The sequence below is a fragment of the Equus quagga genome, chromosome 22 (assembly GCF_021613505.1).
Source record: "Equus quagga isolate Etosha38 chromosome 22, UCLA_HA_Equagga_1.0, whole genome shotgun sequence".
NCBI lineage: Eukaryota > Metazoa > Chordata > Mammalia > Perissodactyla > Equidae > Equus > Equus quagga.
Window position 1 is genome coordinate 12,867,549 of NC_060288.1, and position 14,607 is coordinate 12,882,155.

The following is a 14,607-nucleotide window of genomic DNA, read 5'->3' on the forward strand; positions in this document are numbered from 1 at the left end:
GATATTTAAAATCTTTATTGTTTCATCATCAAAAGTCTTCTTTCCATAGAAGAATGGCAATGCAATATCAGTGCATATTCTATGGAAAATTCATACTTCAAGTAACTAGCCTAGAAATCAGAGACAGCACTATGTCAAGCTAGTGTGCAAGGTCAAAGACACAATGCTGCCAATGCAGTTAGTATACAGAAAGAATATGCAGCTGTTAGAAAAAGAGTCTATGGCCAAGTGAATAAAACAGTAGCAGTGCACTGCACTGATGTTCTAGAACAGAAAATGGGGAAGGACCAGAGAATGCACTTCCTGCAAAAAAAATCGAGTAGATCACAGGCACTGAGTTCCCAACTGTATCGCCAGCTAATACACGTGTGCCTGTCCCTTCCTCTCTAGGTCTACAGCATTGTAACACTGCAAGCCAACTTCAGCCTAACGTGTAAATGGGACAGCCACAGACAGATATTCCACTCTGCCTCCCATCTCACAGCTAAAAGTAACAACTTCGGTTTAGCAATAAAACCTGTGGCCTTTAGGCATCATTAGTAAAAAGCTGAACAAACCCAAATTTTGTTCCCATTTTCTTGAGAAATAAACTTTATAAAACAACAAGACAGTTGTCATGATTACTCAGTTTTGTCTGAAGGCAAAACAATTTTTATGTAAGTATACTGAACAAACATCCAAATATCCTTAACAAAATACTGTCAGACCAACTTGAACATTTTCATAACTAGCTCCTGAAAAAGGTACTGATAATTGTGAGATGCAAATGACCACTACACTTTGGTCATGCCTGGTCACTGGGAATTTTTTGGTCAGGTTTGTGTCTGAAGCTGCTATACAGCTGGATTTGGCTACTTTGCATTAAACACACAATAAATGCCATTTGAAAAGAGACAGCAGATCTATCATGAGGAAATAAAAAATCAAAATAGTTGAGAGGTATACAGGAAACTTGTCTTAAATATTTTTAAATTACATATGATATAACCCTAGAGAATAAAAACTGCAATTAGCATGGTCTAAATCCTAAATTGTTAATGCATGAATTATCTGCAAGACTAACAAGTTGCTTGTTAATCATGGCAAGGCCTTGTGGGGCAGGGGGCGCTCCGCATGTATGCCATAGCAATGACTTTCCGGGTGAGTTAAACACCTCTAATTTAAAATGTTATTAAACTATATTTGAAAAGTTTTTTTACTTAATATATACAACATATAAAATAAGTTAAAAGGAGGAAGCGGGGAAAGGTTTTATGGTATATATGATGCAAACATATAACTTCCCTTATCAGTAGTTCCATGTATGTCCATTTTACCCACGGTAAAACATGAAAGGCTGATAGAAGAATCAAAATTTCACTTATAAATAGAACAGGCGTCAAAAAAATGGAATTTCAACGTCATTTCTCCCCACAATGCAACTCACTCACTTTAACTATAATAAACATAAATAAAAACCGTATCTCAAAAATCTTTTTACATCCTTACCTTTAACAATAAATTCTTCTAACAACTGAGAAGAAAAGCACTTCTTTGTAGCAATTCCATAAAATAATTTTCAATTCACAAAACACCTGCTTACAGGCAAAACCAGCAATCCTTATGGAGGGCGTGGGCATGAACTTGGCCCTTCTGAGGTATAGATACAGCTAGATTTGCAAAGAGTACATAGTCTATAAGGTGTGCCAACGGCCTGCAAGTCTGCATATAATCAAGAGTGATGTCATCCTGACTGACTGAAAACTTATTTTCATAACTTTTTGTAATAATGGAGGTTAAATAATTTTAAGAGAAAAGATGTCTTTTAGCCCAGTAATAGCCAGCAGAAATCCAATTCCTAACCAATGCAGATGGTTATTACATTGAAAAAATGTTTGACATTGCATATTGATTAAAAAAAGAAAATGAACAGGGAAAACACATAAATATTTAAATTCAGCAGGACACCACAAAAAGCATACTATAGATAAGTGTGAAATCAGTCAAGCTTTTTCAAAAGAGAAAATCCTTTTAATCCTTCAGCAAGTCTCTGTGAAAATAGTATGCTTACAATAAAAGTGAGAAGGGAGCACCTCGAATACCCCCAGGAGGCTTGCTATACCACTCAGCATGACCGCCCATCTCCGGTGTGCATGGATGGCCAACAAATGACAACAAGTCCACTTGGCGACAGTTCAGTAACTCCTTTCACCACTGCTGCCAGCTGAAGTCGTCATTGCTTCCAAAGACCAAGAAAAAGCCCAGTATAGTTGCAAAGATGACTGTGTTTCCTGTGAGAACAAGTGCACAAGCTCCCCACTCAATCTATGGAAATAAGATATAAACACTCAGTTAATACACATGTGAAAACAAGAAAACAAAAAGCAAATCAAGGTTCTAGCTGTATGGCAACCATGATTTAAAACAAATAAGAGACTTGTAGTAATGACTTTTGCACTACCGAACACTCAATGGCATGTCTGTTTTGCTGTTTCTATTTATCTCTGGTTCCTTTAGAAAGACAGAGTCATAGATGATGATGATCATTCAAAAGCAAGCCTGAGTTCTGGGCTATGAGGCGGTAGCACAAAATTCTGCAATTTTCTGTTTATAAAGAAATTTGCTCTGACTCTTCCTTAGCGAAACTAAAATTTTATTTAGAGAGCAGATCAAATTTAAAGAATCAGAGATGAAAACACACTTGCATACATTCTTTTAAAGGGGCAGCGGGAGTAATCGCCCGCTCCATGTGGAAGGGTGGCCAGCCTCTGTCCTCTCTGCCTTCTCTGCCACCGTGGGGATGGAGGAGAGAATCTGACTAGTGAGTTTTGGTGGGGGGTGGGGGGGTGGGGAGTGCATATATATAGTCCAGCCCCTTCCCCTCTTCGTACTTCCCCACCTGAAAAGAACACGAGATCTCCTCGGGTCTTCTGTGTCCTGTGGTTGCTCAGCACTGGGCGAGCTGATGTGCCCCACTCTGAGAGTCAAGTGTTGGCAAGCCAACAGCTGCTGCAGACCCCAGCCATGCTCTCCAATATCAATTTTATCAGTTAACACCAACAAAAGTAAGATTTTTATCTCTATCCTCCTCTATCCTCTAGGTTCCTATGTCTCTCATCTCTTCATGTCATTTAACAAAAAATTTTTCCTGAGAAAAGTTTCACACAGTCAGAAGAATGTATTCACTTACCAGATGTGCTCTGGCAAATACAATAGGGAGTCCAAAAGCGGAGACAACAATGCCTGTGGTAAGAAATATGGCAAGTTCCTTACAAGCATTGCTCATAGCGTCGGTGTCATCCACCAGCCTTCTTGCTATGCAGTATGGAATAGGTGAAAGGATGTAAAAAAACAGAACAAAGAGGGGCCAGTATTGGCTAGAAAAAGAAAAATAAGATAATGTAGTTTTTGCTCTCTCTGTCATTTTCTTACACATAAAGTAGGCTTTTATAAAATACGGACCAAAGGAACATTGCAAGTTACAAAACATGGCACAGTTTTAAAGTAAGCTACAACCTGAACACTGAAAAGAGAAACATTTAGAGTCACAGTATTCCTAAAATCAACTAGGACACAATGGTTAAATATTTCTCATATTAAAAGAAAATGTTCTATAAATTACAACAGTTGGAATTAAGACCCAAAATTAAAAATATTTTTCAATTTATGTTATAAATAGACACATGGAAAATGGGAATATTAACATGGCAATTTTTAAAATTTAAGATTCATGCCTTTCCTACTTCTAATGTATGATATCCTGTTTTAGCATAAAGCTGGAACACCCCAAAACTTTCTTTAAGTCACTAGGAACTCCCAAAATACTGAAACCAAAATGCAGAAAATGAACTGAAAGTAACAGTGAAGATTTTCAGTCAGAATACAGAATTTGTCACAATAAAAATAGATGGCGTTTAGCCTATAGTCTAGCTATTGTATTGTGCCAACGTCATTTCCTGGTTTTGAGAACTACAGTTATGTAAGATATTACCACTGGGGGAAGCTGTGTGAAGGGTCCAGGGGACCTCTGTACCACATGTGCAACTTCTTGAGAGTCTGTAATCATTTCAAGATAAAAAGTTAAAAAGAAGTAGATGGTCTTTAAAACTGCTATAAAATAAAATACACATCATACTGGAGGTTTGTTTGTACTTAGAGGCTTATAATAAGCAAAGATTTATCTTTATGTTTTTCCTAAAAATCTTTTCCTAAATATTTTGAGAATAAAAAAAATTGTAAATGGATACACGCTTAAGGAAAAAATTCAAAAAATACAAAAGCAGAGAAAGTGAAAACAGAGTTGCCCAAGTCTCCTCCGCCTTCTCTTTCCCACTCTCCTATTGAGCTTCTTCTGGATCCTTCCATATTTTCATACAGATAAACTTTAAAAATGTGAATGAATCCTGCACTTTTTCATTTAACAATGTATCTTAAACATCTTTATATATTAGCACTTACAGCTCCCTCATCCTTTTCAAGACTGCCTAGTATTTCCATTGATGGAGGTATCATAACTTAACCATTTTTCTTATGATAGAACTTTAGGATGCTTCCAGTTTTTTTTGGTTATTCTTATCAAGGCTGCCATGAACATCCATATTCTCCCTCCACTACACATATCTGTGCAAACAACTACAAGGAAATTTGTATGAGAAATTCTAAGAAGTGGAAGGGCTAATTCAAAGGAAATAAACATTTTGAGAGCTACAAACCCACTGGCTCCAAGAAGACCACATCTACTTACTCTTCCTCCCAGACACCACAGCGCCTGTCTGTACGTATCATTTCTATCAATGGATTTCACTTAATTTTGAGAGAGGATGAGTATATTTTCATGTGCTTATTAACAATTTTCAGTTCTTTTTTCATATTTGTTGTTCATTTTTCTATTTAGTTGTCTACATTTTTCTTACTAACCTATCTTAGTAATTTTTAAAAGCTCTTTCTATCCTAAGGAAATGAATTGCTTACGTGACTTTTTTTCTTAGGCAATTGTCTCTTGACTCTGCTTATGGCATTTTTTGCTGAAAAGATATTTTTCATTTTCTTGTATTTAACTGTATCAGTAGGTGCTCAAAATTGGGTAGTAGCGCGGGGCTCCTGCTGTGTTATCTTGCCGTTACAGACTGAGGAGTAGGCAAGGAGCAACAGCCCAAAGTCTTTTTCGCACCTGGTGTCCTAAAAACTTTACAAACAAATTTTAAGTGAAGACTTTTAAAAAGATTTGTCCTTGGTAAAAGAACTTTTTGCAGGATTACTTCTGCAGAAAAGCTTTAATTTTTAATTTTTTTAACAATTAAGTTTTAAAAATTAAAATTTTTTTAACGTTTTTAAAGCTTTAATCTAAAAGTAGAAACATTTTACCCATAAATACTCAAAAAGACAAAAAATTTACATACTTGTATACTGGAAGGGCACAGCCAAGCATCAAAAACATCAGCCCAATGGCTCCTCCAAAGGACAAACTAATCAGAGCTGCAAAGTAAATAAAAAGTCAAATAGAAATACCAATTAGATGAAATTAATGTTTTTAAAATTAATATTAATATTAGCAGTCTGAACATTACCTGTCATCCTAGAAGCAAAAAACAAAAGAAAACATGCAAAAAATCAATGTAGTCAAAGCGAGTTATTTTCAAAAGTGTAAGTTATCTAGTCTCAGAATAAGTCTTTTGTGGCATCCTCAAGGTAAAAGAAAGCAGTACTGGTTTTCAAAGCCCTGAGCTATTGCTAGCACCCACATGTTCCCCAGTTACTGGTCCCATTTCTAGCGAGCATTCCAGCCTGCAAGATCAATGCTCCTCCAGGTGTTCGTATTGTTTACTCCACAGATCATTACAGTTTGGAAAAAGCAGGATGGGGAGGGGCTCCACACTGTCAGCTTTACTGGACTTTAGAAGCTGCATCCTAGTGAAAACCTCTCCTGATCAGCTCCCGCTTCTTGTACGTACACTCGCAAGGGGCACACAACTGCTAAGAAAAAAAGGTCCCCGGATATCTGCAGATAATCATTTTAATTGACTTATTTTGTTACAGATGTTTAAATAGCGTGCAAAACTACTGCTGGGCTTCCTTCCCTAACCTCCCACACATTAGGTAGTGCGCAGGGTAATGGGTACAAACCCTTCTGCCGTCGGGCTATTTTAAGGCATTATCACAAGCAACAGATACATTCTATACGTGGAATAAAGTTTCTACAGGTGAAATACAGTATCTAAAGTTACACACACACATACTTACACAAAGCATTATATTTTATAAAGTGTTTCCACATATATCAGAGAGTAGAAACAACTTTCTTGAATAGACACATTGTTCATCAGTGGCCTAGAATTAAGCAAAGAACTAAATGATCAATTTATTTTGAGTTCTATATAATCTGTATTTCTGCAATTGCAGTGGCTAAGAGAATAACTGCCCTTTTTCTCTAAACGATGCAGTCTACTAACCTTAACAGAAATGTTAAAATTCAAAAGAGCTGCAGAAGGTCTAAAAGTTACCAAGACAAAAGCTACGATACACAAACCAAAACTAACAGTAAAGGGGTTAAATGCTGCCAAGCACTACTGATACACTTCTCTGAATTAAAATGGTCATAATCAAGGACACCACTGACATGGTAGCCTGGCAGATTTTGTTTTCATTAGATCACTGACGTAGGTCACGACAAGCCTGAACACATTTACTTCGTCCTTAATGCCACTATATTTTCAGTTACAAAAAAAAAGAGAAAAAGAAAAATTTGCAAAAAGAAAAAAAATTTTTTTTTTTTACAGCAAACGAGAAATTTTACGTTTACAATGGAATGCAATGGAAATTGTGAGGAAAAATGCTGAGTTTATCATTCGCTTTTTCAGTTCATAACAGGTGTCATCATCTGCCCTGCTTACTTCTCCTGACACATATCCCACCAGGCTGCTCCCTCCAGCTTTCTGCACTCCTGTTACACTGGCCTATCCTTTCCTGGAAATCAGCAGGCTCCCTCACCCACAGGGCCTTTGCACATGCTGTCCCGTCTACCTCAGACACCTTTTCATTTATTCATTCCATTCAAGAAATATTTACTGAAAGCCAAATACATAACAGGTGCTAGAGGTCTGTTAGTACACGAGACAAGGCCCTTGCAAACTCAGAGAGCTTGCATTCTAGTCCCACTCCTCTCCTCTTCCCTCCAAGTTAACTCCGACTCTTCCTCAGATCCAGCTCAATTATCTCTTCCTCAGTGAAGTTTTTCCAAACCTCCTGACTAGACCAAATCTCCCTATTATATTCATTCATTCTTCACTCAACAAATATCTACTGAGCACCTAAAGTGTGCCACATACTTTTTTTTTTAAAGAATGGCTCTGAGCTAACATCTGCTGCCAAGCTTTTTTCTTCTTCTTCTTCTCCCCAAAGCTTCCCCATCCATAGTTGTGTATTCTAGTTATAGGTCCTTCTAGCTCTGCTATGTAGGAGGCCGCCTCAGCACAGCTTGATGAGCAGTGCTAGGTCTGTGCCCAGGATCCAAATCGGCAAAACCCTGGAAGCACCTGAACTTAACCACTACGCCACCAGGCTGGCTCCTCACACACTCTTCTTGATGCTGGAGACAGAACAATGAAAAAGCTCTTGCTTTCATGAAGCTTACATTTTAGCAGGTGAATAAAATGATTAAAAAAAAAAAGCAAGCAAATAAATGTCAAGTGCTATGAAAAAAATCAGGCAGTGTAAGGAGATAGGAGTGCTGTTCTAGACCCAGTGGCCTGGAAAGGCGTCTCTGATGAGGTGACGCAGGAGCAGAGATCCATATGAAATGAGAGAGTAAATCACAGGCCCACCAACGGGGGGGGGGGGGGGGGCACGCCAGACAGAGGGACATGCATGGGCAAAAGCCCTCTTTGCACTCTACTCCTCTTTGCTCAGTTATCACAGGTGTAATTTTGTATTGATTTCTATTTGTCTTTCCTTCTAAATTGTTCTCTCTGCCAGAGCGGGGGAAAAAGTTTTTTTGTTGTTGCTGATGCTCATGCCCCAGCTCTTAACACTCAGTGATAAATATTTGTGGAATGAATGAAAGGAACCAAAAAGGAAAACCAAAGAGAAGGGGAGATAAGCGGAAGCAAGATAAAGATGTGTCTAATGCAGCAGAGAAGAAACAGCATAGAACTGAAAGTCAGGCGACACTGGGTCCTACCGCCTACCAGCCACTTCCTAGCTGTCTGCATGAGTTATCGGAGTGGCAGTTCTTTCTTCTATAAAATGAGAGATGGACTAGATCTAAAATGCAAATCATTCTCTGAACACCAAAGACACTTAAGACGTGGTGAAGAAGTAAAAGCCATCTCCACTTTTTGAATGTAGCTGTCAAACAGCCAAGTTCACCACTATAAATAGTCTATGTTAACACCTTATTTATTCAGAAGCCAGAATATAGCTTAGAATCCTGGAGGAAACAAAGGTCACTAAAGAGACACAATAGATGTCACGAAGCCTATACATTAAAGCTAACATTCTTTATAAGCAGACCCTTAGGCTCTTATTCAGAGGTTATTTATCCATTTTTTTTGGTGACAAAATTGTGTGTGAATTTCAGCAGAATAAAAAATTTTTATTTTGTGGGGCCAGCCCCGTGGCCAAGTGGTTAAGTTCTCATGCTCTGCTTCAGTGGCCCAGGGTTTTGCTGGTTCGGATCCTGGGCGCGGACATGGCACCGCTCATTAGGCCATGTTGAGGCGGTGTCCCACATGCCACAACTAGAAGGGCCCACAATTAAAATATACAACTATGTACTGGGAGGATTTGGGGGGGAAAAAGCAGGAAAAAAACTCTTTTATTTTAAAGAAGCATCTATGCTCATTTATATATATATATTTTCAACAGCAATGCATATATCCAGAACAAAATTAAGTGAAAAGTAACTTCCCCTTCCTAGAAATGATCACTGTTGCCTGTATCTTGTAACAAAAAGTTTTCTAAGTTTGAGGATCTTGTTTCCCATTTTGAAACAAATGAGAAATAGGAGGTAGAACTGCATATAAGCAAGATCTGCCCTCTGACAGGAGGGAGGAGACTGGAAAAAATTCATATCAGGCCGAAAAATCTCAAAAAGCATGCCAGTTTGCAGTAATCTTGGCTAAGAGGCAAGCAGACTTAGGACTGGATGCTCTCTGAGGGTAACTATGTTCCATGACAGAGAACAATTACTTATGTTCCTATCATCAAAAAACAAGTCTAAATTCTTTGAGTATACTTTTCAAAGTTAAGGAAAGATGATTTGTTAAAAAAAATCAAGGAACTAAAATTCAGGTATCAAAAAATAATTTTATGTGACATTTCACTTCCCAATCATACTAAGATAAAAGCCAATGGGGTTAACAGTGCTCAAAAAGTACTCTTCGAAAGTTTCTTCAATCTTATGAAGTCAGTAACTAGGCTGATTTACATACAAATTTCATCATTTGTATACAAATGGTTGTCCTGCATGACACATCAAAAAGGCCAGAATTTATACCGTAATTGAGTGATGCAACACTTGGAAGACAAAACTTAGATGAGTCTGGTTTCTACTCCCAAAGCCTCTCGGCTAGGGATGGACCAGCCCAATTATCTAAACTCTCTAGAGACAGGGTGCTGGTTCTGTGATTACAAAGAAATTAGAGTAGGAGAAGGGACCAGTTCCCCAACCTGGGAGTTACCAGAAAAATCCAATCTATAACAAAGTAATAGGCAAACAGCTCAAGAAATAAGTAATGGACTCCAATTACAGCAACACTTCTCCTTAATATAAAGGTAGGCCAACAGGAAGAAAATATCCTGGTAAACAATCATCATTCCTGAAACCAAAAGTGGAAGCACAAGTCCATCTGAGACACTTTCACCTGATTAATATTTACCTCTATCTGGAGAAGAGAATCACAAAGTTGTTTAAGACAGTGACTCCTGCATTAATGACACCGAAGAAACGGGGAAGAACAGGGAAACTGGCAACATCCTAAAAACCACAGCAGTCTACCATAACTGCCTTTTTTCATACGAGGATTTGAAAAGATCTACTATAGTCCAAAAAAAGATCGGAAAGTATGCCAGTTGCTCAAATGACAACGTTTTACATGGGAAATGAAACGCTTTCAGACATTAAAGTCAAAATGTGACTCTGGGAAAGCAGCTCAACAAAAGCTGTCCTTGAGGGAAATAAAATACGCAGAAAAACACTGCTATCAAAGTTCTCACTTCCTGTTCGCCCCTTCTACAAAGCCGCAGGTCAGGAAATCAATGTAATTCGTTGTCAAGATGTTTAAGGCGAAAACGCTTTATTTGCTCCTAATCGAACTAACAAAACATTGGAAAGAATGCAACATTCTTTTTTCTCAAGAAAATGCACGAATAAACGAGTAATTTCTCATGAAATTTTAACGCTATTTTATCTTTTAAAAAAACCCCAACTAAATAAAAACTTTGAAATGTGAAAAAGCCTCAACGTGCAACTGAGGAGAGGGAAGAGAAAAGGAGAACTTTGGGGTCGCTTATAGGATCTCCGCCATGCGACAAACACGACAAATCAAAATGCCTCCGTTTTAGGAGCGGGTCAAGCTTCGAGCACCGGTCCTGAGAGCGGATGTGATGGCCAAGGTTTCGGAAAGAACGGTCCCTAAGCCCTTCTAGGGCGTTCCTGGGGGACTCGGCTCGGCTCGGCACCCGAAGATCGCACTCGTGCCTTCAAGTGGGAGATGACACTGATTTTCCGTAACTGGCATCCCTAGCGGCCTCCACCCCCTCCAAACCACACTGCGCCCGACTCTCTGTCGGATGCAAACTCCTGCAAAACGAGTTCGATGGCCCGAGTCGCTGCGGGACTCCTCAGAGCCCGCGGACCACTTCATTCCCGGCACGGGGGTCGACGGCGGGGTACAGGCTGCTGAGATCAGCAGAAAGCGGGGTCCCCGCAGGCGCCGTCCTTCCCGAGCGCGCCGCGCCCACCTCCGCTCCGGGGCTGCGCGGGCGGCGGCGGGGGTCGGGTCCGGGGTCGCCCGCCGGCGCAGGGACCCCGCGGCGCGCGCCCGGCCGGGGCAGGCGGCGTGGGGGAGCCGCGGGCCCCTCCCCTCGTTCCGGCCCCCCGGCCTCCGGCGCCCCGCGCCCCCGGCCCACCTTTGATGCCGGCCATGGCGCTGACGTCGCTCCTGGCTCCAGGACCCGAGGCGGCTGCGGCCGGGAGACCGGAGACGCGCGGCGGCGGCAGCAGCGGCGGCGGGCAGACAACACCCGGAAGTGCGCGACGCAGCACTTCCGCCGGCGGCTCGCGATCGCGCGGGGGCGCGGGGGGCGCGCCGGGCTTGGGGGCGCGGGGCCGATCCCTGCCTTCCGTGCTCAGATCTCCGGCCGACCGCCGCCCTGCGAGGCCTTCCGCCCCCGGCCCGGCTCCGGGCCGTGCAGGCTGGCGGCCGCCTCCAGGGTCCGCTCAGGGCGACGGAGCCTCATGTCGAAGCCCCATCGCGCATCCCGCAACCTCGCGCATCCTTGGAGAAGGGAGAGCGAGCGGCCGCCGTCCTTTGGGAGGCGGGGTGTGATGTCTTTGGCGGATAACTGTGCGTTCGTTAAAGCGCATCCGTTTCTGTCTCCTCCCCAGCCTTGGACTAAAGAAGTGAGGCTAGGTGGGTCGTCTGCATTTGGCTCCTCGGTGTCTTGCACAGAATCGGGGTTCCTCTGAGAACCCACCTCCAGAGACAGGATCAGCGGGACCCAGGAAAGGGCGGATTCAGTACAAATCCGAGCTCTTGGGAGTCTGTGAGAATCGCTGGGTTTCTTTAGTAGTAACAGGGCTAGAAAAAAAAAAAACTGGAGAAAGCAGAGGTACAAATGCATTTAAGTCAGCCTGCAAATTTATTGAACATTTGCTATGTGTGGGAAGCAGGGCTAGGCACTGAGGTGAGCAGAACTAGGTATGGTTTCTGTCCTGACGGAGCTAGGAGCTTGCAGTTTAGTGAGAGACAGAGAGAGACGAAAAGGTGTAAAATTGCAACTATGATCATTGCTAGGAAAATGGGTCGACAGTCTTATGATAGCCTTTGATTTAGATCATCAGAAAAGATTTTCCCGAGGGAGGGGCAATGGAGGGATGAAGAGGTGTGTAACTACAAGAGAAAAGGGAAGCCCAGAGGGGATAGTGTACTGGGGGGGGGGGGGGGGTGAGCCAGGGGGCAAACTCTGGAAGCCAGGAGCTTGGTCTGTTGGAGAAAGGCGGCCAGTGGAATTGCTCCCGGTTGGAGTGGGGACAGGAGGGTCCTATACTATAAGGAATTTTTTTTTTTTTCTGTCTCACAAGGAGACTCTTTTGAAGGGTTTTAAAAAGATTCAAGAAGAGATGGGTGACATAAGATTCGAATTTTTCAATCTTTTGAGTCACCACAATAAGATAAACTGGCATATAAAACTCTGTTTTGTGAATGGTTGGAAGAGATGTTCCCAACATACTTTAAGATGAGAACCACTGGGAAGCGAAAGTTATTGTCCACCCTGCTTCCCTCCACTACTTCTGGAGTTGAATTACAATTTTTTTTAAAAACAGGTCACTTGAGGCTTCATGTCTCAAATAAATCTATAGATATCTTGTGGAGTAGAATTTTTTTCTATTCAAGTTAGTGCAGAAAGTTCTGCCATCTTCTGTACATGAAGAAAGAGTTTCCATTTAAGGATTGTGGTAGCAAAAACACTAGGCGCACTTGAACATGTTATGGAAATGCTGTTGAGACAGTCTGCGAACCACGAGCTTCATTCTCTAAACTGAAGCTGACATCTGCCTCCTCCTCCCAGCCATCTTGAAAAGAGTAGGTAGAATTCCTGGAGAAGTAAATGATTCCATCCCAAGTAGTCACCACTAACATTTTTTCTTGATTTGTTCCACAGTATTCCATCCACAAAAGCAGGGATGGCTGAGGGAACATAGTAGAGATAGCTGATCCGTGGTGTTGGTATTGGTGGTGGAAAGTGATAGGTTCTCAACTCATAGGCTCATAGCTTGACTTCTGGGGGGAAGGACTACATTTTAGGGAGCCTTTTGGGGCTTCCACAAGTCCCAGTGGCTGAGTTAAGTGCTAGTCCTCTAATTTCCTCTTGTGAATACAAATGGGATAGGCATTACAGACATGCATCCTTCGTGACATTAATGGGCAACTGGGATTGTTCTTCGGGTTAGAGAGATCTATGGTCTTTTGCTTCCAGTGTCATGGAATCCTAAGAGATTGTGCTCCTTTGACTTGTCCATGAGATCCACAGTATTTCTAGCAAGAAGAAAACACTCATTACCCTAAGGACTATTTTTGGTCTACAGAGGCTGTCTGGAGTCATTTGAGACCTTAAAAACAGTGTTTCCAAATGTTGTAATTCAAAGACCACCTATAACAGAATTCTTTGGGATGCTTCTTAAAAATGCAAATTCCTGGGTCCACACTCCAGACCTTCTGAATCAGAACTTTCATGGGCAGAGCCCAGGAATCTGAAACTTTAATAAGCACCCTAAGGCTTTCCTATGCAAACCAAAGCTTGAAAATAATTGTCTGAAAAAGGTAGAATGTCAGTTTTCTTCAGTTTACCAAGTGAACCCTAGAGATTAATGTTATATCTTTTAAATGTTCTCTAAGTATTCTTACATAATAATCAGTGTTACTTTTCATAGTTTCAAAATTTTTTATTCAGATGGCTTCCCATCCTCCAAAGTTAATTCGCAAAGATGGGGATGGGGTGAGAGGAAGAGAGCTGTGGTTTATTGAGCAGCTGCTATATGCCTGGTGCTTTAAATATTTCTCTGATTTAATCCTCTCCACAATTTTGTTAGCTTGGAATTACTAACTCTTATAGATCAGATCAGAGAAACCTCAGAGAAGACTTTAGTTTTTAAAAAACTTTTTATTATGCAAGAAGTTAAACATATAAAAAAGTAGTCATATTAGTATAATGAACTTCCATGTACCATCAGCTACCCTCAACAATTAACACACAATGTTGTTTTGTCTATACTCTCACCCACTTCCCTCCACCTCCCATATTATTTTGAAAAAAATTCAAGACAATTTTTCATCTTTAATATTTCAGTATGTTTCCAAAAGTATTCTTAGAAATAACATAGCCATAGTACATTTATCACACCCCCAAAATAATGCTTTAATATCATCATATATGAATCATTGTTCAAATTTCCAATTGTCCCATAAATGTCACTTATTTTATAGTTTGTTTGAATAAGGATCCAAATCAGATTGACACATTGCTATTGGTAGGTCTCAGAGACATTTTAAGAAACTGCCTCTTAGCATTTAGATCTCAGCTCAGATGGTAGCTTCTCAGAACCTTTCCTGGACATCCTGTTTATTATAGCACTTGAAATCATATTACCTTGTTGTCTTCTTGAGAGCACTTATTTATCTTAACTATATTATTTGTTGGCTTTCTCTCCCACTAGAGTGTAAGTTAGTACAACCTTTTATGTTTGTTCACCACAGTCTAGAACTGTACATGGCAAATGACGGGATGTCAAATGCCAGAAATTCTCTTGTTAAGGTAATTAGTGACCTTTATATTGCAAAGTCCAAAGGTCACTTTTTGATTCAAACTTTCAACAACAGTGCACACTGTTGACCATTCTCTTTTTCTCTC

General features: G+C 40.8%; 1 protein-coding gene across 1 annotated transcript; it reads right to left on the bottom strand.

Moving 5' to 3' along the window:
* LEPROTL1 (leptin receptor overlapping transcript like 1) lies at nucleotides 1-11,231 on the bottom strand. The gene is made up of 4 exons (XM_046648714.1): nucleotides 11,107-11,231; nucleotides 5,379-5,454; nucleotides 3,170-3,356; nucleotides 1-2,304 (listed from the first exon to the last, which is right to left on the bottom strand). The coding sequence occupies exons 1-4, from the start codon at nucleotides 11,120-11,122 to the stop codon at nucleotides 2,188-2,190; spliced, it is 396 nt and encodes a 131-aa protein (XP_046504670.1). The 5' UTR covers nucleotides 11,123-11,231; the 3' UTR covers nucleotides 1-2,187.
* Between the last annotated feature and the right edge of the window lie 3,376 nt (nucleotides 11,232-14,607).